Source organism: Trichechus manatus, unplaced genomic scaffold, assembly GCF_000243295.1.
Source record: "Trichechus manatus latirostris isolate Lorelei unplaced genomic scaffold, TriManLat1.0 scaffold00123, whole genome shotgun sequence".
Taxonomy (NCBI): domain Eukaryota; kingdom Metazoa; phylum Chordata; class Mammalia; order Sirenia; family Trichechidae; genus Trichechus; species Trichechus manatus.
The window spans coordinates 3871274-3897384 of NW_004444059.1; the positions used below are offsets into that span (position 1 = coordinate 3871274).

A 26111-nucleotide genomic window follows, 5' to 3' on the forward strand; every position below is an offset into this window, starting at 1 on the left:
AACAGAGTTGTATCCAAGTGTTTGTCTTCAATTCCACTGATCCTGTCTTCCACGGTTTCAAATCTGCTTCTCAGCCCTTCTATGACACCGTCCATTTCTGAAATCTTGTTGTTTATCTTTTGGAGTTTTAATTGTTGTCTTTGTATAATTTCTAGTTGTGAGGGTTTTGGGCATTTTGTTCCTGCATTATTTTCCTGAATACTTCTAATTTTTTGTCTGTATTTTCCATGAATTTGTCTATTTTTTCCTCCTTTTTGTCTGCTTTTTGCTTCAGCTCTTGGAGAATTCTGAGTATTAGAGATTTGAATTCCCTATCAGGTAGTTCTAGTGCCTTTTCTTCCGCTGGAATGTCATCTGGTATTTTATTTTGGACACCTACTGGAACCATCCTGTCCTGTATTTGTAAATATTTTAATATTTTCTGCTGTCTTCGGGGCATTCAGTAGTTGTTTTTCTCATTTACTGATTGTGGATTTGTTTGTTTCGTCCCTTTCTTTTTAAATTTGGCTATTTCTGCGCAGGCGGGCTGTGCGCTCCCTGCTGCCCTCTCATCCGTTGGCACAGTACTCGTCCCCTGCCTCTCCAACCAGCGGGGCCAGCCATTCAGACATGGTACAGCAGGGCAGGTCCCGCTGAAGAGGAGCCACTGAGACGGGTTGCCTTCGGCACTCACTATAGCCACCAGAGCGTGCTGACAATCAGTGCAGGGCAGGCTCCAGTAGGCCATGCCCACGCTGCCTGGTGGTGCAACACCAAGCGCACAGTGCAGGCCAGAAGGATGCAGCGGGGAGACTGCTATGTGTGGAGCTAAGATGGACATGGGAGAGAGGAGAGTAGGACAGGAGCCAAAAATATACAAAGAAACAAAAAAGAATGCTAGGGGAGCTTGCCGTTGGAGTGGAGAGATGAGAGACCATGAAATGGAGAAAATCAAAAAGGGGAAGAGGAAGGAAAAAAATAGAAAAGAATGAATAAATAAAAATCGGAAAGGTTAAAGAACAGCAAAGTTCCCAGGGGTCCCACCGGTGTGGCCATGAGGTCTGAGGAAGTTGCTCCCAGGTGCCGCAGCACAGCCTGGCTAGAAGGTGCAGAGGTATACAATGCTAGGCATTCAAGGAACAGAAAGAGATGGAAGATATAGAGAGATGAGAAACTGAGCAATGAAGAAAGACAAAAAGGGGAAAAGAGGGAGAAGAAAACAAAACAAATTAAAAAAAAAAAGAACAAGAAAAGCCCCCCAAAAAACAGAAAAAAAGAAACCAAAGAGAAAAGAAATGCCCTCAGGGATTCCTCTGCATGTCTGTGCGAGTCGAGGGGGTAGTTTCCAAGCCATGCAGCACCGCCCGACCAGAACGGGCTCCCAACTCAAGAAAAGGAAAAGAAAACAAACAATTCAAAACAAATGAACAAAAGCCCTGGGATCCCACCAGCGCAGCAGCCCAGACCGGGGAGCAGCTCCACGCTCGAATGGAGCTCCATAGCCCCTCAGGAAGAAGCAAAGATGGCACACGGAGCCAGCTATTTGAGCGAAAGGAGGGGGAGGTGGTGAGGGATAAGGAAGAAATCAAAAGAAATGGAAAAAAGCAATACCAGTAGCCAACAAATGGCACTCAGAGAGCCGGCCTGTTCGGGTGGGTGGAATCCAAGCAGCCAGTGCTTCCTGGACAAGAGATTGTGTCTGCGGGAAGCAGAGGAGGCCGAGTATGGGTGAAGAAGGGTGGGGGGTGGGAAAGCGTATATCGCAAATTACTGCTTGTTTTTTCTCCCGCTGGAAGCTCCATGAAGCTTCTTTCTCGTACCCCTGTTTGCTGGTCTCCGATAGGAGTCCAAGATGGCAGATCCACGCTGTGTTAGCTGATAGGGGACCTCTGCATGAATCTCTCCTCGCTCCGTTCTCTGTCAGTTTTCTCACTCCATTTGGTACTTGGCTGAGTTCTTTATCTCTTCATTTGATGTTTTAGGGTTTCAGGATTGTTGTCGTCTCTGTTCAGCTTAGTTTTTTGGATCTTTGCTGTGGAGGGATGGCGTGGTGCTTCTGCCTAGAGCGCCATTTTTCTGGAAGCCTCTAATCCATTTTTTAAGGTCTTGAAGGAACATTGCTGTTCCTGAAAATGGGAGAGAAGATTCAGGGCCTTAGCAATCAGAAAAGAAAAATTTAGTTTTGAGTTCTGCAAAAATATTTGTAGAAGTATCTGGCAGATATGAATCAACTTGTTAAGGAAAAAGAAAACACTGTAAATTATTTTCTGTATTATTTGGTTTCAAAGGTGGCTATCCAGGTATATGGCTATGGTGATAGTTAGATGAGATGATGTAGGAAAGAGCTCAGCACGGTGCCTGGAGCATAGTAAGCAGTCAGTAAATGCTAGCTGCCATTTACTCCTACGGCAGGGAGCTGTAGTTTGGAGGTTAATACCACAGTCTCTGGAGCGAACTGCTTGGGCTCAAATCTCAACATGCCACTTATCAGCTGGGTAACCTAAGTACTGTTTCTCAACCTCAGGCAATTTTGTTCCCCCCTGGGACATTCAGAAATGTCGGGAAACATTTTAGATTGGGTATGGGGTCTTACTTGCTTCTAGTGGGTAGAGGCCAGGGATGCTTCTGACCATTCTACAATGCGCAGAACAGTCCCCCCACAACAAAGAATTATCTGGTATAAAATGCAAATAGTGCTGAAATTGAGAAACCCTGACCTAGAGCAAGTAATTTAATTTCTCTGTAAAATGAGGACAATAATATTTCCCACTTAGTTAACACAAACAAAGCACTTAAAACACTGTCTTGTATATAGTAAGCATTCAGTAAATGCTAGCTCTTATTCATTTAACGAATATTTGTAGAATGCTCATTGTGATGGTTAAGGTTGTCTGTCACCTTGGCTGAGCCATGATTCTCAGTGGTTTGGCAGTTATGATGTAGTTTGGCAGTTATGTAATGATGTAATCACCCCCATGATGAGATTTGCTGTGAGCAGCCAATCAGTTGAAAGGGCGTTTCCTTGGAGGTGTGGCCTGCATCCAATATATATGGTTTTTCTGGCAAAGCTTGCTAGCTTTTGCTTGCTCTGGATCCTGCATCTGGCTTGTCATCATCTGACTTCTGGTTCCTGGGACTTGAGCCAGGGGCTTGCCGTATTGCCTCCCGATCTTGGGATTTGTTGGCCTCCACAGCCTGTGAGCCAGCAGCCTGCTGTCTTACCTGCTGATCTTTGGATTCATCAGCCTCCACAGCCTGTGAGCCAGGAGCTTACTGTCTGATCTGCTGATCTTGAGTTTGTCAGCCCCTGCAGTTATGTGAGTCAGGAGAAGCCTCCAGCCTGACACTTGACACGTGGACTGGGGACTTTCCAGCCTATACAACTGTGTGAGCCATTTTCTTGATATAAATCTCTCTCTCTCTCTGTATACACACACACACACACACACTTCATTGGTTTTACTTTTCTAGAGAACCTAGCCAAAGACACTCGCTATGCAGCAGACACTGTTCTGTAGGGCAGCAGCTTCTACCACTGTTAGAGCTGCCTCATGCTCTATATGCGTCCTTCCTCTCAAAGTACAATGTTCCTTCCTCATCTTTTTAAAGATCTCTCCTCTAAAAGAGATAATGAAAAGAATCTACGATTATATTCAAAAAGAAGAAAAATATTAGTCCCAGATTCCCTAACACATTCACCCAAATCTCAGCATCACAAACCTCTCATCCCTGATCCATGTGCAGATAACTGCCAGTATCTTGAATCACACTTGGAGTCTGGGGAGGTCTCTTTCCCACCAATGGCTCTCCAGCTGGGGAGTCTTCTTTGCTCCAGGACTGCTGCTCTTCCTTCTCCACTGGCTATGGGTATTCTTGGTCTCTCTTCATCAGTGCTGGGATCCCTGAGATTCTTCTAGTCTCTCCTCACCTTATTTCTTCAGAACTGCCATGGGTATCTCAGCCTCCTGCTGTTGTTCATGCAGTCTAATGTGGTTCAGGAAGGGAGACTCTCCATTCCCTTTGCAGGTGCTGTTTAGGGAGGAGACATCCTTGGGGTCCTAAGTGGAAACTTTGGATGACCTGGAGGTTATGCTTCAAATGATGGCCTATGTCAGCACTTCTAGAAAGGGGTAACTGAGGCCCTGTTTGCCCATTATTCCCCATTCCTGAGCCAGTTCTGACCAGGACAAGAAATACACTGAGAACTCACCTATCAGTGTAGGGGTAGAATAGATTGGGATTATGATAATGACTGGTGCCTCGTATCCTAAGAAGAGCTTTGAGCCACTGCATGCTGACTGAGTCATAGGTTTTCTTTAAACCCATTCTGTTGGCTCAGTTCATAGGACTGGGCTTCTGCTTTGCTTTCCTTTTGGCCCTGTAGTTCTCTGAGTAACACAGTATCTCTGAAAAGGCTGATTACAGAACCATGATGTGTTCCTAACCACCTGTCTAGCCTTCTTCCACTCCCCACCTCCCTTATTCCCACACACCTTATGCTCCAGCAATATAAAATACTGGTAGGTCAATGAACATACCATGATTCTTCATACCTCCATGCTTTGCACATACTGCTCTTCCTCTGCCCAGATTTCCCCACTTGAACCAAGTTTCAGTTCTCCCATACCCTACTGAATATTAAATATCGAACTGTCAACTCCCTTTTTCGGTATCTAGCCTACAGCCTTTTCAGTTATCCCATCCCTTTATCTCATCTTGCCTTCCAGTTTTCCCCCTTCCACTGAGATGCCAGATGTTGCAGAGCTCAGCCTACTGGATTCATGAAGCCAGAACCTACTGGGTTTAAATCAGCCAGAACATGCTATAGTAGATTGACTCTTCTGAGGATCTAATCATCATGTTTAGTATTGCCACCATGTAAAAATACAGACCAAGGTCCTAAAAACTGATTGACCTATGATTTTTGGAACATAGTCACATTTATATAGAGGGACCATAGTAAAACTGTGTGTATATTTGTGTGTATATATATGTACATGCATACAGACACACATGCACAAAACCGCTCAGAAACCAAACTCATTGCCATCTAGTCGATTCTGACTCATGGTGACCCAGTGCTTCACCAAGCTTTTTCTTCCTCGGTACCGCTGGGTGGGTTTGAACTACTAGCCTTTAGGCTAGTAGTCGAGTGCAAACCATTTGTACCACCCAGGACCTTACACATATACATACGCACATTTTATACTGTATTTATATCTCTATTCCTACATTCATGCATGTACTTTATGAAGTAATAGCAAAGAATGAACAAAAATGCTAAAAATTAGAATACAGAAGGAAAAACAAAATTAGAATATAGAACTAGTAAGTAAATGTGAGATTATAAGGAAGGGAAGGTATGGAAATGGGGAAATATATGAGTTAATTATTGGATGTTAGTGTTTAAATATGAAATACATTGTTGATATTTAGGTCTAAATTCCTAAATTAGAAATGGAAGAATATCTTTTGCATATCTGTATGCATGTATGCATATCAGAACCATATCTAAGTGTGATAATTAAGGTAGAAATGCCCATTTTATCTTCCAAATGCTAGAAAGAAAACAATTTTGGGAGAGTGGAATATGAAACAAAATACATGACTTGGAATAGCTTCCAAACAACATGTTGGGATGAAAGAAAGCAGCTTGTTTTATACACCACTCAGTATAGTTTCAGTAGATTTTTAAATCCTAACAACTTTCCTAGCCTGGACTAATGAGATAGTTGGACTGGGTAATTGGTATGGGCTGTGCCTCCCAAGGCCTGTCCGTAAACCTTGTGCAGGATAAATTGTGTTTGCATGTGAGATTACCAGGTATTGCCTAGAGCTGTGCAGCAAGGCCCATGGTTATAAACCTTGCTTCATTGGAGAACTAGGGGAGTAACTTCTCTTTACACAGCCAACGCAGGCACATTGTTTTATCTTCCAAACCTTGAAAAGGGAAATTAATTCAACTCTATCTGGCCATGTTTACTGAAGTCTTTCTCTCTGTCTTGGTCTACATTTGTTGGTGATTGCTGAGGTAGGATAGTAGTATAATATACAGTTCTTGCCCTCAAGGAGATTTAAATCAGTCTCTGAGGATGTAAGACTGGCATATAAAGCAATTACACAAGAAATAGAGATAGAGAAAGATACAAGGCAGCACAAAGTGCTACACTTAAAAATAATGAGCATGTGTAGTAAGCAGAGCTGTGGACTGTCATGCAGGGAAGAGAACTGTCAGGAAGTTGGGATAAAAAAAGAGAGAAAAGAAAACCCTTGCCATTGAGTTAACTTCGACTCATAGTGACCCCATGTGTTATAGAGTAGAACTGCTTCATAGGGTTTTCTTGGCTGTAATCTTAATGGAAGCAGATCACCAGGCCTTTCTTCTGCAGTGGTCCTGGGTGGGTTCAAACTGCCAACCTTTAGGTTAGTAGTCAAGCGCAAATCGTCTGTGCCACCTAGGGACCTGGAAGGTGGGATATGAGATGTTTAATCCTAATTACAATGTAAATTCCAGGATTATTTTAACGCCCAGTTCTCTTTGTTTTAAAGGGAGTAAAAGATAACGAAGAAATTATCTGTAGACCACTGTGTAGAGCATCCAACTTTTCATCTGAGTTGTTTTTTAAAATCCAGGCTTATACAAGAAGAGGAAAAACAAAGTCAAGAATATTTATTTGTTAAGTGTTCTGACCATTCTGTGTAGATTTGACTCACAAAACCAGTTGCCACCAGTCGATTTTGACTCATGGTGACCCCAGGTGTGTCAGAGTAGAACTGCGCTCCATAGGGTTTTCAATGGCTGATTTTTTGGAAGTAGATTGATAGACCTTTCTTCAGGGGCACTTCTGGGTGAACTAGAACCTCTAACCTTTCGGTTAGCAGCTGAGCGTGTCAACCATTTGCACCACCCAGGGACTCCAGGTGACTCACCACTACCCCAAAACTGTTGGTGCAACTGAGAGCAGACAACTCTAATGCTTTCATTTGGCTTTGGGGGGTATTTCTGACCATTCAATTAGAAATTATTTTCTCTGATATTATGGAAATTTATAACACTTTTAAGAAAAAACCCACACTGAAATCATCTGAGGAGAAGTTTTTTACCTACTGTTAACTGAAGCCCTCCACTATTGCTTTTTCTAGGAGCAGGCTCATCTTAGAATGGTACAAAGGGCTAAGTTCCCTTTACAAATCTGGAATCCTCATACAGACTTACCAGTTCATATTTCCACAGGGAAAGGAGAGAGTCTTTTGGTTCAAAAGATCAAAAGATCATCTACTAGATCATCTACTGCTAGGACTTAATACCTAACAATATAAAACACTATTGTATTAAATTTTTTGGTATGTATTTTAGTTTAGTTGATTGGGATTATCACCTATTATATCTTTTAAATCATAATATTAAAATAGGTTGCAATGCCAAGAAATATTTGAAGGCAAAATAAATCTGTAATCTGTACTCAGTTATTTGAGCAGACAAGAATATGCTCTTTGCTATGAAAAGGCATGGAAATGGGTGGCAAAATCATCAGTGAACGAGACAATGGGCCACGCTTGCTGATTGTTTATATATTCAGACCACTGTACTAAAAAGGAGAATTAAAAAATTGTTCCTTGCACTCAGAAAGGTTATCACCTAAAGAGGGAAGATAAGATATACCTAAAAATATATTTATCACAGTAGTAATATAAACATGTTAGCAGGCGGTATTTACCTCCTTGCTTTTCTGCTTCTGTAGCATGTAGTACTTACTCTCTTTTATCATGTGCTGTAACTCTTTATTTTGGACTTCCTTTCTAGGCAGAAACATAACGAACTAAAGATATAAAAGAATTATTCTCTATGTAGGGGAAATTATGTTTGTTCCTTCCAGGGGTTAGGAGACTACGGTCCCACAGGTTAAATTCATAGCCTATTTTTGTATGGCCCCTTGAACTAAGAATGGTTTTTATATTTTTAAAGGGTGGTAAAAATAAATAAGGAGCCCTGGTAGCACAATGGTTAAGCACTCAACTGCTAACTGAAAGGTCTGTGGTTTGAACCCACCAGTGGCTCCACAGGAGAAAAGACCTGGCAATCTGCTCCTGTAAAGATTACAGCCTAGGAAACCCTATAGGATAGCTCTACTCTGCCCTGTCAGGTTGCTATGACTTGGAATTGACCCAATAGCTGCCTTAGTCATCTAGTGCTGCTATAACAGAAATACCATAAGGAGATGGCTTTAACAAACAGAAGTTTATTTTCTCACAGTTTAGGAGGCTAGAAGTCCGAATTCAGGGTGCCAGCTCTAGGGGAAGTCTTTTTCTGTCTGTCAGTTCTGGGGAAAGGTCCTCGTCTTCAGTCTTCTCCTGGTCTAGTTGCTTCTCAGCGCAGGAACCCCAAGTCCAAAGGACACGTTCCCCTTCTGGTTCTTCGTCCTTAGTAGCATGAGGTCCCCCTGTCTCTCTGCTCGCCTCTCTCTTTTATATCTCAAAAGAGACTGACTCAAAATACAGCCTAATCTTGTACATTGAGTCCTGCCTCATTAACATAGCTGCCTGTAATCCCTATTCATTAACATCTTACAGGTAGGACTTACAACACATAGGAAAATCACATCAGACGACAAAATGGTGGACAGTCATACAATACTGGGAATCATGGCCTAGCCAAGTAGACACACACAATTCAATCCATAACAATGGCACACAACAAAAGAATTAAAAAAAAAAAAGAATATGCAACAGAGATATATGTAGCCTGCAAAGTGTGTAGTATTTACTATCTGATCCTCTACAGAAAAAAATTTGCTGACCCTTGCTTTAAAAAATGGTACCCTAGGCAAATACCTGAATGAGTCTTAGGAAACTTGGGGGAATGTATTAATTAGGGAATAGGCTAAGTAACAAATACACCCAAAATGCAGTGCTTAAATAAGAGGTAGGGAGATTGTCCAGGGCAGATTGACAGCTCTCCCATATGAAATTACCCAAGGACCCAGGTTTTCTCCAGTCTCCTAGCTCCACCATATCCCTGTCCTCTTTGAAGAAATTGGCTTACTATTACCATATCCCTGTTTCAGCCTCAGGGAAAGAAGAGTGGAGGGCAATCAGTTTCCTTTTTAATAATAAAATCCGTATTTTAGCATGTATTGTTTCTGCTCACATTCCATTGGCCAGAACTTAGTGCCTTGGTCACTTAAGCTGCAAAAGATGCTAGGGCACGTAATTTCTAACTAGGCAGCATTGTATCCAGATAAAAATAGGGGATTCTATGACTAAAAAGAAGAGAATGATTTTTCTGGAGGACATTTGGCACGCTCTGCCACAGTGAGGTAGACACTTCGTAGTACTGGATCATTCCTGATCTTCATTGCTGAATTCCCAGCACGATCATTATGTAATATATACTGAGCACTTACTGAGTGCCAGTATATATCTGTTGAGTTAATTAAAGTGAGCAGGAAACTGAAGGCATTTCTCAGCCTAGAAATGGTGCTTAGGGAGAAATACCGAGTCTTGAAACGGGGAGAGATGTAGCCTGGTGGGATCAGATGTAAGGCTTCTGGAACTGGACAGATTAGCTCTGGAGATTATATAGCTTCCAGTAAGGGGAAGTTCAGAGTTTAATTTAGACAGTGAGTCTCCTGTGCTTTATCCAAGGATAGTATTATCATTTAAATAGTCAATCTGAAAAACTTCAAGAGGGAAGTAAGATGAGGTAGGGGCAGGGTAGGGAGAATAAGTAGAAGTTGGGAGTAGTGTCCATACTGGCCCAGTAGCCTCCAAAGCTCAAAGTGAGGTAGACATCATTTGATGGATCCAGCATATGTTAGCAGGATTCATCCATTCCTGGGGGCAACAAAGGGATTTGACAAGATCCTGACAGAGCATCAGAGTTGCAGCCAAGCAGTTGGGTATGCAGGGCAGAGTTTAGAGTTCCAAGCTGAGAAACTTAAGCAGAAGCTCAACTTTGTAGACTTGGCCAGTGTTATGAGGCTGGGAAATGATTTATTTTAGAGACTGCACAAATTCCTTGAGTTCTTTCTTGTTGAATCTCTGAACAAGAAGACTTAATTCTGAGCCCCAGTTCTGATTTTCTGGCATCATTAGAAACCACAGGGAGGGAGATGCGGCGCCTCGGGAAAGAAAGCCAGAAGCTGACATGAGGGCTAGTGTCTCAATCTCTAGATTGAGAAGTTGATTATAATGTGCTCCATGTCCTTTGTTACTTTATAATTCTGTTTTCTTTCTTGCAGGAAAATAATAATAGAAAAAAAAGTAGCCCAGTTTTGATAGGGTAATTAATCATGATAACTGATATTTTGGTGTCTTATTATTCTGAAATAATTTGATTATTATAATTAAAGAAGGACAAAACTCCCAAACTCCCAAAATTGTTGTCTCAGGTCAAATTGGCTCATTAGGTAGAAGATGAAATTGTGCATTTCAGCACTTCAGCTCTGCATAATTGATGGGGGACCGTGTACTATCTCTTTGGCTATTCACCAAAGATTCTGTTACAATCTGCTTTTGTAATCTGAGGATGCAAATGTATAACCTTCACATTTCATAATTTAAAGATATTTTAGAGATCCAGATTCTTTTCTTATTCCTGTCAATTAATAGGTATCAGTCAAATGATAAAGATATGTAAAAGAAATCTCACCTTGATCTTTATACAGTGATAACTGTACTCGAACCAAGTAAAAAAACTAGCATACAAGTGGATACAAAGATAACCAGCTCTTTGACTAGGTACCTTTTTCTCTTCTTATCCTGTCAGGGATAGTATGAATATTTGATCAGACCTCAAAGAAAATAAGCGAATGACTTGTGATTCAGCTTTCACTTGAAAACATTAATTTATATACATTTCTATTTTGAGTTTATAGTTATTCTCATACTAGATGAGCTCTTTAAAATTGGTAGAATTTTATATTTTTAAGATATAGCTAGGTATTACATATGGGATAATTTACAAGAGAGAAGAAATAATTCATGAATTTATACATATAAATGGTAAGGTAAGTAATTTGTTAATTAAAAGAATAACTTATATACTAATAACTAATGTGGTATACAGAGGTGCAGTTGAGCCTTATCTACTGTTAAGGGTAAAACTTGTGAAAACTCAATTTTTTTTTTTGTTTTAGAAATTTAAGCATTTCATTTATTCAAAGTTGCAATGACTTTAGTCAGGGCAGCATCATGTTCTGTAAATTGTGATAATCAATGAGTTTGTTAATTTTCCTTCTGTATTTAAGCCATTGGCTTGTGATAATTAGCTGATAAATTGTACACATTCAGTCTCGGTTCAACCTGTTCATGATACAACGTTTTGGATTGGTTTAAATAAGGTCTTCCAAATTAATGATTCTTAAATATGCTACATATTTTCAAATGATGTTGTTGAATCTGCTATGTACAGGTGAAGAGGCAGGATCAACAGAAGAATGCAACCAGTCCATTAGGGTTATGGCTGATGACTTCATCATCATGATCATCAGTCCTCATCCCTTTTACCTGCTCAGTGCTTTTGCCTGTTTGATCTTATTCTTGAGCAGTGTTGCAGTTTGAAGGAGAGATGGTAAAGAGGAAGACTGCTTTGATTGGCTTTACCTCTGAACTTCACTGATGAGATTCTGAGGGAATGCTTCATTCTAGCCAAAGGCATCAATCTGATTATAAACTCAAGTGCCAATTTTAATTTTAATCTACAATGATAATTAATAACAGTGAACTAAACCACAATACTTATACTGACTGATCAGTGCTGCTTTCTCTGAAGGATGCAAGTGTACCTGGGAAGCCAAATTGTCATCAAAAGTTTCTTGTTATCATGGAATAAAAAAAGTAAATCTTAATAAGTTACTTGTATTATACCTATTATATACTGTTTCAATACTTTAATTTTAAATTCCAAATTATAGAGACATTTTATTTTTTGTTGTAGCCCTCTTATACCCTGGCTATACTTTGTTCTTTGTTCTCTTTTATTAATGAAAATTCCAACATATGAGTCATAAATTATTTCCTTAAGATCAAGCATGTAGTTACTAGATTCAGCAGTCCAAACCAAGACCAAACCCATTTCTGTCGAGTAAATTTCGACTTATAGCAACCCTATAGAACAGAGAACTGTCCCGTAGAGTTTCCAAGGCTGTAAGGTTTTTTTTTTTTTTCATGGTACTTTAGATGGATGTTTACAGAACAAACTAGCTTCTCATTAAACAGTACACATACTGTTTTATGACATTGGTTAACAACTCCACAACATTTCAACACTCTCCCTTCTCGACCTTGGTTCCCTATTACCAGCTTTCCTGTCCCCTCCTGCCTTCTAGTTTTTGCCCCTGGGCTGGTGTGCCCCTTTAGTCTTGTTTTGTTTTATGGGCTTGTCTAATCTTTGGATGAAGGGTGAACCTCAGGAGTGACTTCATTACTCAGCTAAAAGGGTGTCTGGGGGCCATACTCTTAGGGTTTCTCCAGTCTCTGTCAGGCCAGTAAGTCTGCTGTTTTTTTTTGTGAGTTAGAATTTTGTTCTACATTTTTCTCCAACTCTGTCCATACCCTCTATTGTGATCCCTGTCAGAGCAGTCAGTGGTGGTAGCTGGGCACCATCTAGTTGTACTGGACTCAGTCTGGTGGAGGCCATGGTAGTTGTGGTCTATTAGTCCTTTGGACTAATCTTTCCCTTGTGTCTTTAGTTTTCTTCATTCTCCCTTGCTCCGGAGGTGTGAGACCAGTACAGTATCTTAGATGGCTGCTCACAGGCTTTTAAGATCCCAGACGCTACTCACTAAAGTAGAATGTAGAACATTTTCTTTATAAACTGTGTTATGCCAATTGAGCTAGATGTTCCCTGAGACCATGGTCCCCACAGCCCTCAGCCCAGTAATTAAGTCTCTCAGGAGACATCTTTCTTGTATGGAGTGGCTGGCGGGTTTGAACTGCTGACCTTTTGGTTAGCAGCCGAGCACTTTAACCACTGCACCACAAGGGCTCCTTACAGCCAGGAGTAGAACCTGTTTTGTTTGTTTAGTTAATTGATTGATGCTTGTGTTTCTTATTTCTGATTATATTGATGCGTGTATGTTTTTGTGTGTTTGGATATCCACAACATTAAGCTAACAAATATTTTTGTAAATAATATGTGAAAATATATGTTTATTGTGTGTTGAATCAAATAATAATTAGTTGTAGATTTGAGAGAAATTATTAGGTTGTTGTTTGTACCCCTTAGGACTTAATGGGAGTAAGAACGTTGAAGGGGAAGTCTGCTTTCTAAGATTATGTCCTTGCATTCTCTTAACCTAGTAATTCAAAGGGCATAGAGATACCTAAAGTGTGAGGATGTAGCATCATTCGATGTTGGTTTCGTCCATGAAAAAGCTGTGGATTAATCATACATTTTGCCCAAAAACTTTTTAAGGAGAATTATTTGAAAACCTTTTTTTTTTTTTTAAAGCGTGCCATTTTAAAACTTAGTGCAGTTTACATCCCAATAGTTTAGATTAGGGTATCTAGCTGAAGGATTATATGATATGGTTTTGTAGATTTGAAAAGCTCAAACTGTTCTGAAGATTTGAAGTATTTATCTTCAAAATATGCTTTTACAAAAATTAGCTGGAAATGTGGGTTTATCTCCCCACAGAGTAGACATCACTGTGGTGTTGGTAGGATGCTGCCGTGCAGTAGGAAACACATTGGTCTGAGTTGGGAGCCTGGCTCTACCAGTTGAATTTAGTGGCTTCATCCCTATATCCTGTCATTGTTGCTTTTGATATATCCTAGTATAGTAAGTTCATAGAAATGAGCCTTGTTTTTGAGCCACTTACGGTAATGATCGTAAGTGCCGTTGTTTCTTCAGCTGTAACTTCTATTATTGTAAAACTAATAATATCATTTATTTAAAGTTGCTGTGAGGCTCTTTGAGATTGTTCATGTTTAAAGGCTTTGCAAACTGTGTACTGCTAATCAAATTTTAATGGCTTTTGAAATTGTTATTATTATTTTGCCTTGAATAGTTTAAGTATTATTTTGCCTTGAATAGTTTGTTACTATTATTTTGCCTTGGCATGGGTACGTTGAAGGGAGAGTAATAGCAATGGACAGTAACTATGATAACAGCTCTAACTTAGTATATTTCTAACCTGAATTTAGAAGGCAATAAAATTTCATAGAGACTAAAAAAAATGATAATTTGGTGAATTTTGGAACATTCTAAGTCAGCTATCCATGTCTGAGATTACACAGTTTCCATAATTGAACTTTCACATGGTATTTTTATTAGTCTGGTTAGGCAGGGGAAAATCAATTCTGGTTTCTACACTCTTCAGATGGGATAGAGAACTGTCAGTGGGAAGAGACTCATTTGATTTACGATGGCAGTTGTAGTGATTCAGTTTAGTGTAAAAGAAGCAAATGATCCTTATCTATTCTTTGTTATCGGAAGATGGACAAATCTTTTCTCATTACTCTTACTACTGACTCACTAAATATATGTAAAGAATTTCCAAGCTGACTTTATCAGTAAACATCCACATTCACTATCACATACAGAAGTGCGTTAAGCTACAATCTGTTTTAGAAATGTCACTCCTGTCTGTCTCTCCTTTAACAAGGTATATGGGGGATTTCATAGCAGTTGTTTATATCCCTAGAAATTGTTAATCTATCCACACATGAACTCATCACTCCATTCTGGTAGTCCCATGACTAAAAATGAATATTCTGATGTGATTGCTTCTGAGCTGCTTCATTATTTATTAATAATTGCTTTAAAACACCACTGGTTGTTTTCTTAGTGAGATTTTTAGGCTCTGCACACAATAAAAATGAAAAACATGGAATCAAATTTCAGTTTTAAACTCCAGCAGTTCTCCAATTAAAAAGATCCAATGTAGCATGGTGTGTTAATAACTTTTTCTATAGCGTTTAGTAGTAGCATTTCATGGCCCCTTTTCTCAGCCTGCTTTTTTCTGAAGAGATGGTTCAAATGGGTTTTGTTTGTTCTGCTTTTAAAAGAAGTTCAGTTTACATTTAATTTTGTCCATAAAAGAATAACCAATCATAGTTCTTTAGAAGCAGAGCGGTGGGCAGGATTGTATCTTGAGAGTAATTTGATTGCCAAAAACTTCTATGTTAATTTTCAAACTTGGAAACTGATATTTTATGGCTGAGTTTGGGATATTAGAATGAAAGTAAGCTCAGGGGAAATCACCACAAAGGTGTCACGGCTCTTGGTAGTTTTAGTGAGTTCCATAGTCTCATTGCTTGTTGAGACAAATAGTAAGTATCATAATTCTAAGAACCAACACATAGTGTTTAGTACATGCCAGGGACAGCATGGAGTTGGAACGTCTGGATTCAGGGTTTGTTCTCGGAACCAACACACTTTATTTTTCTGTTTGGTTCCTAACAGGAAGCCTTGTTGATAAGTTGCATATCTAAATTAACATTTTAATTCACAAACTTTAACTGATAACAACAAAAAAAGAAATTAATTCTCATATGTTGGTTTTTTTGACTTGGTTTTCTGGTGATAACCAGAATTGAGTCTTATAGTAATAATCCTGGTAACTCTGAAGCCTCTCTGAGGTGAAATAGGAGAGATGCTAATTTTATAAATTGCAAAACTGAAATGCAAATAGGGAAAGTGACCTTTCTTAAAATCACTACTAGGCTGATCACTTAAGGAACTGAAAATATTGTGTTTTATAATACCTTTTTTCTGGATTATTTTCTGTGTTGGTGCTGTCTTGTTCACGTGTCTGTTTGTGAGTGGCAGTTAAGCATAGATAAAGGATGCCATGTCCAAGAGGCAGTGCAGTTTAGTGGAAAGAATATTGGACCAACTTGTCATCGCCCTCACACCCCTAGTTTGCTGGCTGTCTTCGGGTGAATCACGAGATTGTACCTTGGCTTGTTTTACTCATTGAAAAAGGAAGTAGTAAAGTTGCCCCTGTGAACTTTCTAGGGATTTGTGAGAACAAAATGAAATGTGAATTCAAAGGAGAAAAATATACTATTATACATTTTTGAAGGATAAAAGTTATAGTGTATCATAGGTGCATTATATATGTATATGTGTACACACACATACACACACACACACACATGCACGCACACAAGCTTATATACGTTGTCCCTGCTGTGCTGCAGATTTAGTGTCTTCATGGTCCTTCCTTTCATCCTCCTCTCATGCCGATCATTTTCTCAGGCATTTCTATGATTTTAGGTCCCACATCCTGATGACTTCTAAATTTGTATCACCAACCCTCTCTCATGAGATCCAATTCTGTAGTGCCAGCCTCCTACTGGACACTTCCATATACATGTTCCATAGCACTTAAAACTTATCATTTCTAAAACTGAAATCTCATCTGAGTGCTAACATACTCTTACTGCATTTCTTTAGTCTCTTGAGCTCCATTTGGATTCATCCTCAACTTTCTTCCTTTCCTTGACCTCTTGGCATGTGTCTTTTCAGGGACCAAGCTCTATAGCATCTACTTTCTAAATACCTCCTGAATCCTACCCCCGCTTTATTCTGATGCCACTCACAGAGTTCAGGCCTCCGTCAAATCCTTCCTGGAGTCAGGCACAATAAATTCCTGAAAACATGTCTGAAGGGGAGCAATAGATTTACATGTTATTAAGGTGGGGTTAGGGTGGGTGAGAGCTGGTATTCTCTTGACAGAGCTGAAAATTATTATGCAGTCATGGCTTATAGTTCCCGAAGGTGTTCATTTTGTCACATCCAGGTAATTTGAAAACCTTCCCCTGTGTCCTGGGCCTCTGGGCTGAGGCTACCAGGTGAGGAGACCATCCTAAGGTCTTAGTAAATCAGGCCAGGTTTTCTCCTTCCCAGTGAGTTCATACACTGCCTCTCACGCCAGTACACGTGGGAGGGTCACACAAGCCCGTTTTTAAACCTCTGTGCAAAGAACTGGGTTAATCAGGATGAAAAGGTATTATTTTTCATTGCACTTCAGCACGAGCCGAATGGGGCTTCTGTTGGCTATGTCCATACTGGAAGATCCCTCCTTCCTGCAGGTCACTGTACCCTCAAAGAAGGATGAAACAGGAAGGTAATAGGCTGGGGGAAGTTGGACAGATAAGTAGTCCTGTCCTGAATTGTGACCCTGCTTGAGTGAATCAGCTTTAAGTCAAAGGATGGCACCTCCCTGGGAGCCCACTTACCTCTCTGGCAGAGTAGAGGGTGGTTCTGCTCTGCAGGGCTCCATCAGTGCACTTAAGTATTTCAATGTAAGGATCCTTGTTTCTTGTGTTCATTTGGCTCTTCCCTTGTCAACATTCCTGGCAAATTGTGCAAGGGCCCACAGCTCTGTATCACCATTATCAGTCAAAGACAAAAAAAAAAAAAAAAAATCAATTTTACATAGGATAGGTAGTTTAGGGATGTCAAAATGTGATGTTTAAAAATATGTGAAAGATAACATAAACGCCAATGATCACTTGATAGCCAAAGCTTCTTAAGTGTTCTTCCTACTTCTGTTTTTTTCTTTCTCTAAATAACCTTTCACGTGGCCACCAGAGAAATTTTTCCAAAATGTAAATTGATGGGTTTTTTTAAAATGACTTCCTTTAACCCATAGTTTCCTTCACCATGTTTTCAACCACGGTGTCTTACATTTCTACTGATACTCAAATGTAGCTTAAATTGTTTTAGGTTCTTCCTTTCACCTTAAGGCCAATTTCCAAACATTGTCATTTCATCTAAAAACAAAACAAAAGAAAAAGCAAAAATGGAAATGATATAACCTCCTAACTCTCCCCCCAAATCTGACTTCAAAAGCAATGGAGAATAATCTAGAGATTTACTGAAGGATTTGCATGCATACCAAACAACAAAACTTGCTAAAAAAAACATCTTTAAGCATCTCTTCTCTAACGTGTCACTTTGTAAGGCAGCTGCCACACGTGTCTAAATTCCCTTTCTCTGACTCTCAGAGCTCAAGCTCTCCAGGCCCCACCCTTGCATCTCCCTGTGGGTCTGATCATCACTTATATATTCAGTGTAGTCCTTTTGCTGTTTCTCCCATTGGCATCACCACCTATCACCCTCCTCTGCAAGACAAAGGATGCTGCTCAAGCTCTACCTGTGTGAAAAGGGGGAGAAGCTTAGTAAATATTTATAATTTTTTTTTTGGTTTTCTTTTTTTTTAATGTAATTAAATGAAGTTTACATTTCAAGTTAGTCTCCCATACAGAAATTTGAAATATTTATAATTTAATTTATTTTTAACCTATTAAATTAAAATGAAATAGTGAAGTTTGTGAATGCTTCACTTTCATATAAGTTAGAGTAGATTAAAAGTTAACACTAGATTAAATCATTCTCACAGAACTACATTTTGTATGCCGTCTTGAGGAAGCAGAATGTTTTAGAGCTGAGAAGAATTGTGTGGAACCCACTCTACTGCCCGTTTTATCCCTGATGGTGCCTGTGGAGATACTGTTTTGTTGGCCATTGCAGAAATTGCGGATTCTTGTCATGGTTGCAAAATGTGAATTTCCAGTGGAGATGAGAAAGGTTTTTTTTTTTGGCAACAAGAAAGTTTCTTTTTCCTGAAACTTCTGACTTCATTGCCCTAGACTGGGTATGATTTCTGGATCCAATTACTGTGGACAGCGATAGGTGATCAGCTGACTGGTAGGGTGAATTGATGATGTGATGGAAGCAGCAGGTGTCTGTTATGTGGGCATACAAGGCCCTCCTGCATCATCCAGTCCAGCTTTCCTATCCAGCCCCATCCAGCAATGGCTCTTCTTCACTGATTTCAGCCATGTCACACCTCTCTGCTTTTTCACAAGCTGTTCCTGTGATTGGAATGCTCTTTTCCCCCTTTCGTATCTGGTGAATTCCTGATCAAATGCCATCTGCTGTATGAACCTTCCCTCCCGATGATGTTGGCTACTTCTCCTTCTGTGGTCCAGTAACATCTTCTGTCTACCTGTACGGCAGTATTTCTTGCATTGTGTTGGGTTTTATTTGTCCCTTCTGATTTATGAGTGTCTTTGGGGCTTCTCCATGTCTTATTTGTCTGTGTATTCCCAGTGATAGACATAGACCAGGTAATTACATTTATTTTTCATAAATTTATGGGCCTAGAAAGGTGGGGAAACCCTGGTGGCATAGAGGTTAAATGCTCTGGCTGCTAACCAAAAAGTCCGCAGTTTGAATCCACCAGGCGCTCCTTGGAAACTCTATGGGGCAGTTCTACTCTGTCCTACAGGGTTGCTATGAGTTGGAATCGACTCGACGGCAGTCAGTTTTTAGAAGGGTGGGGAACTTTGAATTAATGTGTAATCTGTTTCACTAAGGTTGTGGTTCTCAACCAGGTTTCTGCTGTATCACTCCCTTGGGGATGTTTGGAAATGTGTGGGAATACTTGTAGTTGTCACAATGACTAGGGATGGGTGCCACTGGCATTCATTGGGCAGGGACGCAGAAGTGCTAAATGTTCTGCAATGCATGGGTCAGTTCCCCACCAGATGCCGGTTGTTCCCCCGTTGAGAACTACTTACCTAGGCTCAAGCAGAGCAAAGAAGAGGATGATTTGATCACACACAAAAAATGATGGAGCCCATCCACCCTTTGCACACACTATGACTAGGAGAGCCTCAGGCTCAGTTAGCAGATGGCTTGAACAATAGGTTATTCTTACCTTCTAAATCCAGGCTTATTTCCATTCCTGTCGATTTCCTCTGTGTCCCCAGGGTCCTGGTTTGGAGTGCAAGACTAAGCCATGTGGAAATACAGGGTAAAAGTTTATCCTGTCCCATGCAAACCTTCCTTGGCTAGACTTCTCTAAGCTTGGGGAGAAGGAAATGGGAATTAAAATTAAGTTATATGTATTTCTTTCAACAGGTACAATGAGATAACTTGATCTTAATGCTTCATCCACTGCACAGAAGACTGAGAATGACTAATATCAGTGATCTTTTAAAAAATCTATTGATAGCAAGCCTTCTGACTAAAGACACCAGTGTGGAAGGTGGCATATGGATTTAAATCCACTTTTCTGTCACGAGGCGTTGGAAAAGCTTAATGACTCTAATGTGGTATTTTAGGCCCTGTTTTAGGAGGTAAATCTTTTTGTTCATTGTTGACACAGATGTGGCTGTGGTATCTTGGGTATAGGAAGTGTGTATGGAGAATACTTGGGAGTGCACTTCTTCAAATAAGGTTCTTCGACTCTTTGCCTCAAAGGTGACATTTTCGAAAAAAGATTCCTGAAACACACGGCAGACTCAGTAATTCATGTGATTTTACTGTCCAGTGTTATATGAAGCATAAAGTCTTGCTGAAGGAATTTATTAGCAGAGTCTGAAACTTGTTATTTATCCATTATTGCTTGAAAATACTTCTTGAAAGATGTGTGTAAAAGATTCTTTTAAAAACAAAATTCTAGTCTATTCTTAGTGTATGTTTATTTCTTTTATAGATACTTCCAGAAGTATAAAAGCATCTACTGCTACAGCTGAACAATTTTTTCAGAAGCTGAGAAATAAACATGAATTTACTGTTTTGGTGACCCTAAAACAGACCCATTTAAATTCAGGAGTTATTCTATCCATTCACCACTTAGATCACAGGTAAGTGTAGCTGCTGGAGTTTCTCGTGTTTTCATTAAATATGGTTCAATGAGCACATCAAGGATGAGTTAAACAGAACAAGATAATGATATATGCAAGATTGGTTTAAAACAGTGAGAATAATTTTGCTACATTATGCAAAATCACGAACACAAGTAATTGAAATCTGTTTAAAAGCAGAAGGAGCTGCTGCGTTTCACATTGCCAAGAGCACGCAGAAGTCACAATTCCAAAAACAAATTGATTAATTACTAAATTCTTCATGAGAGATCTTCCTCAATGTTAAATTCAAACATACTTCTTAATTTGCGAATACCAAAAAGCAAAGCCATTGATGTTGAGTTGATTCTGACTCATAGTATCCTCAAAAATACTATATTCTATTTCTTCAGGAAGTTGGCTGGCCTTAGAGTTTAATAGTCTTGTAATTTTTATCTCTGACAGATAACTTCTTTTTCAGTGTGCCTCTTAGACTGCAACGGTTAGAGCTGTGCTCTTGAATGTAGTGTTGAATAAAAAGCTGTCTCATATCTTCCAGCTTCTTTCATATATAGAAGCATCATTCACAGAGCTGGTGGGAGTAGGGAGAAGAAGAGGGAGGAGGGAGAGGAAATTCATTCATGACATATGACATGTATATACACTGCTAATAAATAATACCAAATAGCATAAAATGATTCCTTATTGAAAGAATAACCACAATTATGACAAAGAAAGTTCCTTCATGTTCTTATTTTGAATCCTTGTTTCACCACTTAGTATATGTGGACCTTAGGCAATTCACATAACCTCTCCATGCCTCAATTTCCTCATCTGTAAAATGAGGATAATAATAGTACGGCATAGGTTGTTGTGAAGATTCAAGGGTTAGTAGTTGTAAAGCTCTTTATAAATCTAAAGGCTTTAATGATTCTGTTCAGGTGTGGCCAGCAACCTCTTTTCTTGGTTTCTCTTATTAGAGGTGAGACAGCCTGGGACTTTGCAAATCTTTACTAAATACTAGAGGACAAACACAAGCAAATATCTGTGGAGAACAAAATAAAACAAGTCTGACTTACAGAGCAAAGTTTTTAATAACACTTTCTCTGGCTTGCTTCCAGGGCTTGAAGGCTCCATTTTATTCCATTTCTCACTTCACAGGATTGGTATAACATCCCAGGCCCCTCACTTGGGTTTCTTTCCTCCCAGGTTCTGGACTGTGTGTAAGGGGAGGGTGCCGTCTTAATTACACTTACTTGGTAACTGGGTTCTAAGCTTGGGATCTTCCTTATGAAGGCAGAACAAGAGAGGGAGAGATCCCATCTTCAAGGGTTCACTAGGGCTCTTCCTTTCAGAGGGTTTCTGGTCTGAGGGACAGGCCTTGGCTTTAGGTGATTGCCTTCAGGTGAGCTTCTTGCTTACAACACTGTTGTAACTCTGCCCGCCTCAATCAGGCTTTTAGGCAACATGAGTAATATAATGGAAGAAATGTTGCTCCTTCACAGAGCAGCCTGCTTTATTGATGTTTATCTTTAATTGTTAGAGCCCCTGAGTGATACAAACTGTTAACACGCTTGGCTGCTAACCTAAAGGACAGAAGTTTGAGTCCACCTAGAGGTACTTTGGAAGAAAGGACTGGTGATCTACTTCCAAAAAATCCACTACTGAAAACCTTAAGGAGCGCAGTTCTACTCTGACATCCATGGGGTCACCATGAGTCTGAATCGACTCAACTGCAGGTGGTGGTAGTTATCTTTAATTGTTAGGAAATTCTTCCCTGTATTGTTAACAGTAGATTTTTCTGTCCTGTAACTGTCTCCCACTGCCCCCGTTTGTAGAGCCATGGAACTTGGCCGGCCTTCTTCCAAGTAACATCCTCTTCCCTGTGTGATGGCCACTGCCACAACATCTGTTACCCATCTTGTTTCTGGACTAACCAGTGCTGGATACCCCATCTGCTCCTCTTGGGACTTGATTGTTGCCACTTCAGTATGCCTATTGCCCTCATCTGCATGTACCCCACAAGGTCACTGTTCTTGTTGGTCCCCAGAGTTGAACATACAACACCATACTTGTCTGACCAGCACAGACATCTTATATTCTGCACATTTTCCATCTAATGCATATTAAAATATTTGAAATTTTTTACCACCTAAACACATTTAAGGATCTGAAGAACAAAAATATATAGCACTTTATCAAGTGTCTGGCTGTTTCTATGAAATAGATTTGTTGAAGTTATATGCAGGACTTTGTATTGGCTTATTTCCATTAAAAATAATATTGATTTATTAAAGCAGTATAATTTCATTGCAGAAAATTTAGAAAACTGACAAGTGTAAAGAAACAGGAGAACTCATCCAAAATCGTATTACCAAGAGGAGACTAATGCTGACATTCTGTCATATTTTAATCCAATCTTTTGCCTGTATGTGTAGATATGCTATATTTTGTTTAATTAACTCCTTGTTTTTGGATATTGAACTCATTTCATTTTAACATTAATAATACCATGCTGAATATATTTGTATATAAATCTTTGTGCTCAGCTGTCATGCTTTCTAGTTATACTTCTTAAAAGTGATATTAATTCTGTAATTTATTGTTTTACCTGTTCCTTCTACCTTTGTGTCATCTATAAAATTGACAACACCTAAACAAATATCCTATTTGAGGTATAGTATATATTTCTTCGATATAGAAAATAATTTATATTTGTGGGGCACTTTTCATTTTCTTAAGGAGCCTGGTGCCTGGTGGTGCAGTGGTTAAAGCAATCTGCTGCTAACTGAAAGGTCACTAGTTTGAAACCACGAGCTGTTCTGTGGGAGAAAGATGTGGCGGTCTGCTTTCGTAGAGATTTACAGCCTTGGAAACCCTATGGAGTCGCTATGAGTTGGAATTGACGGCAGTGGGTTTGGTTTGGTTTTTTGTTTTTCATTTTCTTAGTAGGTAACCATTATTAAAAGCTTACTGTTGGCCAGGCCTGTGCTCAGTGCATAACACGCACTAATTCATTTTATCATCGGTATTCGTAGTGATGATTCAGGACTCAGTGTGTAGACCCTGGAGATGGACTGCATGCATTCCAGTCACAGCTCTGTCACTCTTTGGTTTGTGAACTTGTGCAAACTACCTAACTCTTCTGGACCTCTGGTTTCTCATTGTAGTCTGTATAAAGCGCTTAAAAATACTAACAAAAACAAAAGTCCCATAATTGTACATGATCAGGACTCTCATTCCTATTACACAGATGAGAAAAACAAGCCTTAGAGAGGTTAAGTATTTGTGAAAGTTTCCACAAGAGTAGGCGGTGGGAGAAAGTATTTAAACTCAGGTAGTATGATTATAGAGACCGCCCACTGAATCTCTGTACTATGCCACCTCTCAGTGTCTATGAGAACTCATTAGACTAGGTTCTCTTCTACCCACTTCTTCACAGCATCGCTTAGCTAGTGACAGAATCAGGACCCAACCCTAGTTCTTCTGATTCTTGAGTCTGGTGTGTTTACTAGTACACTGTGGTATCACCTAACTTTCTATCACCCCGACAGACCTTGTGTTCTGGTTTGCACTGTTGTTTTTCTTTTCCTGTTATTATTGCTGAAGTTACCTTTCTTCCCTTAGTCCTACTCTCACCCATCTTTTAGTTTCCTCATTTCCTGAACACCCATTGATTTATTCTCTACTTTTTTCCATAAATAATTTAATGTGGTTTACAGAGGTATCTACAGGACAACAAGATAAAAATAAAATGAAACATGCAAATCAAGGCAAAGGGGGAAAAAACAACTCAGTTGAATGATCAAGAGAAGTGTAACTACTCTTGGTACTGAGACCACAGACGTATTTCTTTTATGGTCTTTTATGGCAAAATGTAGTGAGCGTCCTTAGAGAAACAAGTTCAGAGGGCTTTATGTCGACCACATCATGCTACAATACACTTGAAAAACAGCAAATCTATAGTGATGCCAATAACGTTGATCTAGGTGTGAAGGTCTCTGAAGCAGGCCTCTCCCCTTTGGAGGCATTTGGTATTGTGCAGGACAGTTCTGTACAACCAAGAGTTTTCCTGCTCAAAATGTCTGATAGTGCCCCCTATGTGAAGCACTCATATGATTGACCATGTCCTGCATGCAATACTCCGTATAAATTGCTTTTCTCAATCTAACTCTTGAGAATAATATTGAATTCAAGCAGGACTTCTCTATTAAATACCCGAATTGAGGTTATTCTTTGTTGATAGTTAAGGGAGAGCCCTAAGCATCAACAGCAGAGTTGAAAGAAATACTGACACTTTCTTATAAAAATTGAGGGACCTAACAAAGACATGCCTGAAAGGAAGGTACTGTCCTCGGTCTATGGATTGCTGAAGTGGGCAGTTCCCAAGAACGGGGAAAACAGTTTTCCTCAGGAGGTAGTTTAGATTCTACTCTCACTTATAGATAGATAGATGAGTCATAGAGGCCTCCATCTTTTAACCTATAGAGTCTGGAAATGAAACACATAGTATTTATGGTAAATATGGAAAATTAGGAAAATCACAAAGAAGAAAATAAAAATCACATGTCTTTATACTGCCCAGGTATGGTCTCTATTGGTATTTTCAGGTATATATTTCTACTTAAAATGTATAAATATAACATTTTTATTTAAAATGGAATCATGCTATACGTACTTTATAACTTTTTAAATTTAGCAAATTATTTTGAGCATTTTCACATGCCAATAAATCATTTTATAACCTAATATTATTATTGTGATAAAAATATATAAAGCACAACATTTGCCAGTTCAACCTTTTTACATGAACGATTCAGTGATATTGATTACATTAGTCATGTTGTACAAGCATCACCTATATCTGTTGCCAATTTTCCATCACCTTTAGCGGATAGTCAATGCTTCCTAAACAATGGCACCCCTATCCCTCTCTCTCCTGCCCCTGGTAGCCACTAGTAAACTTTGGTCTCTATATTTTTGCTTCTTCTAGATATTTGATGTAAGTTAGATCATACACTATTTGACCTTTTGTGACTGACCAATCAGCATGTTTTCAAGGTGCATCCATATTGTAGCATGTATCAGGACTTCATTTCTCTTTATGGCTGAGTAATAATCCATTGTATGTGTGTACTGTTATATACCATACTTTGTTTATCCATTCCTGTATTGATGGGCAGTTAGGCTATTTCCACATTTTGGCTATTATGAATAGTATTGCAATGAATCTTGGTGTACACGTGTCTGAGTTGCTACATTCAAGTCTCTTGGGTATATACCTAGGAGTGGAATTGCTGGGTCATATAGTAGTTCTATTTTTAACTTTTTGAGGAAATGCCAAACTGTTTTTCACAGAGACTGTACCAGTTTGCACTCTCAATAGCAATGGATGAGGGTTCGTTTCTCCACATCTTTACCAATGTTCGTTGTTTTCCATTTTTTAATCTTAGCCTTTCTAGTGTGGGTAAATTTAGTGGAATCTCATGGTTATAACCTAATTTTTTTTTGGACTTATTTATTTCAAGTGTGTGTATATATAT

General features: G+C 39.4%; 1 protein-coding gene across 2 annotated transcripts in view; it reads left to right on the forward strand.

Annotated features, from left to right (window-relative positions):
• Positions 1–26111, forward strand: part of NELL2 (neural EGFL like 2) — a 420771-nt gene that overhangs the window by 51060 nt on the left and 343600 nt on the right. For both annotated transcript variants that reach the window (XM_012557904.1, XM_004384560.2), the window contains one exon: positions 20439–20589. In XM_012557904.1, the coding sequence (XP_012413358.1) occupies positions 20439–20589 (151 nt within the window). The remainder of the gene's footprint in view (positions 1–20438; positions 20590–26111) is intronic.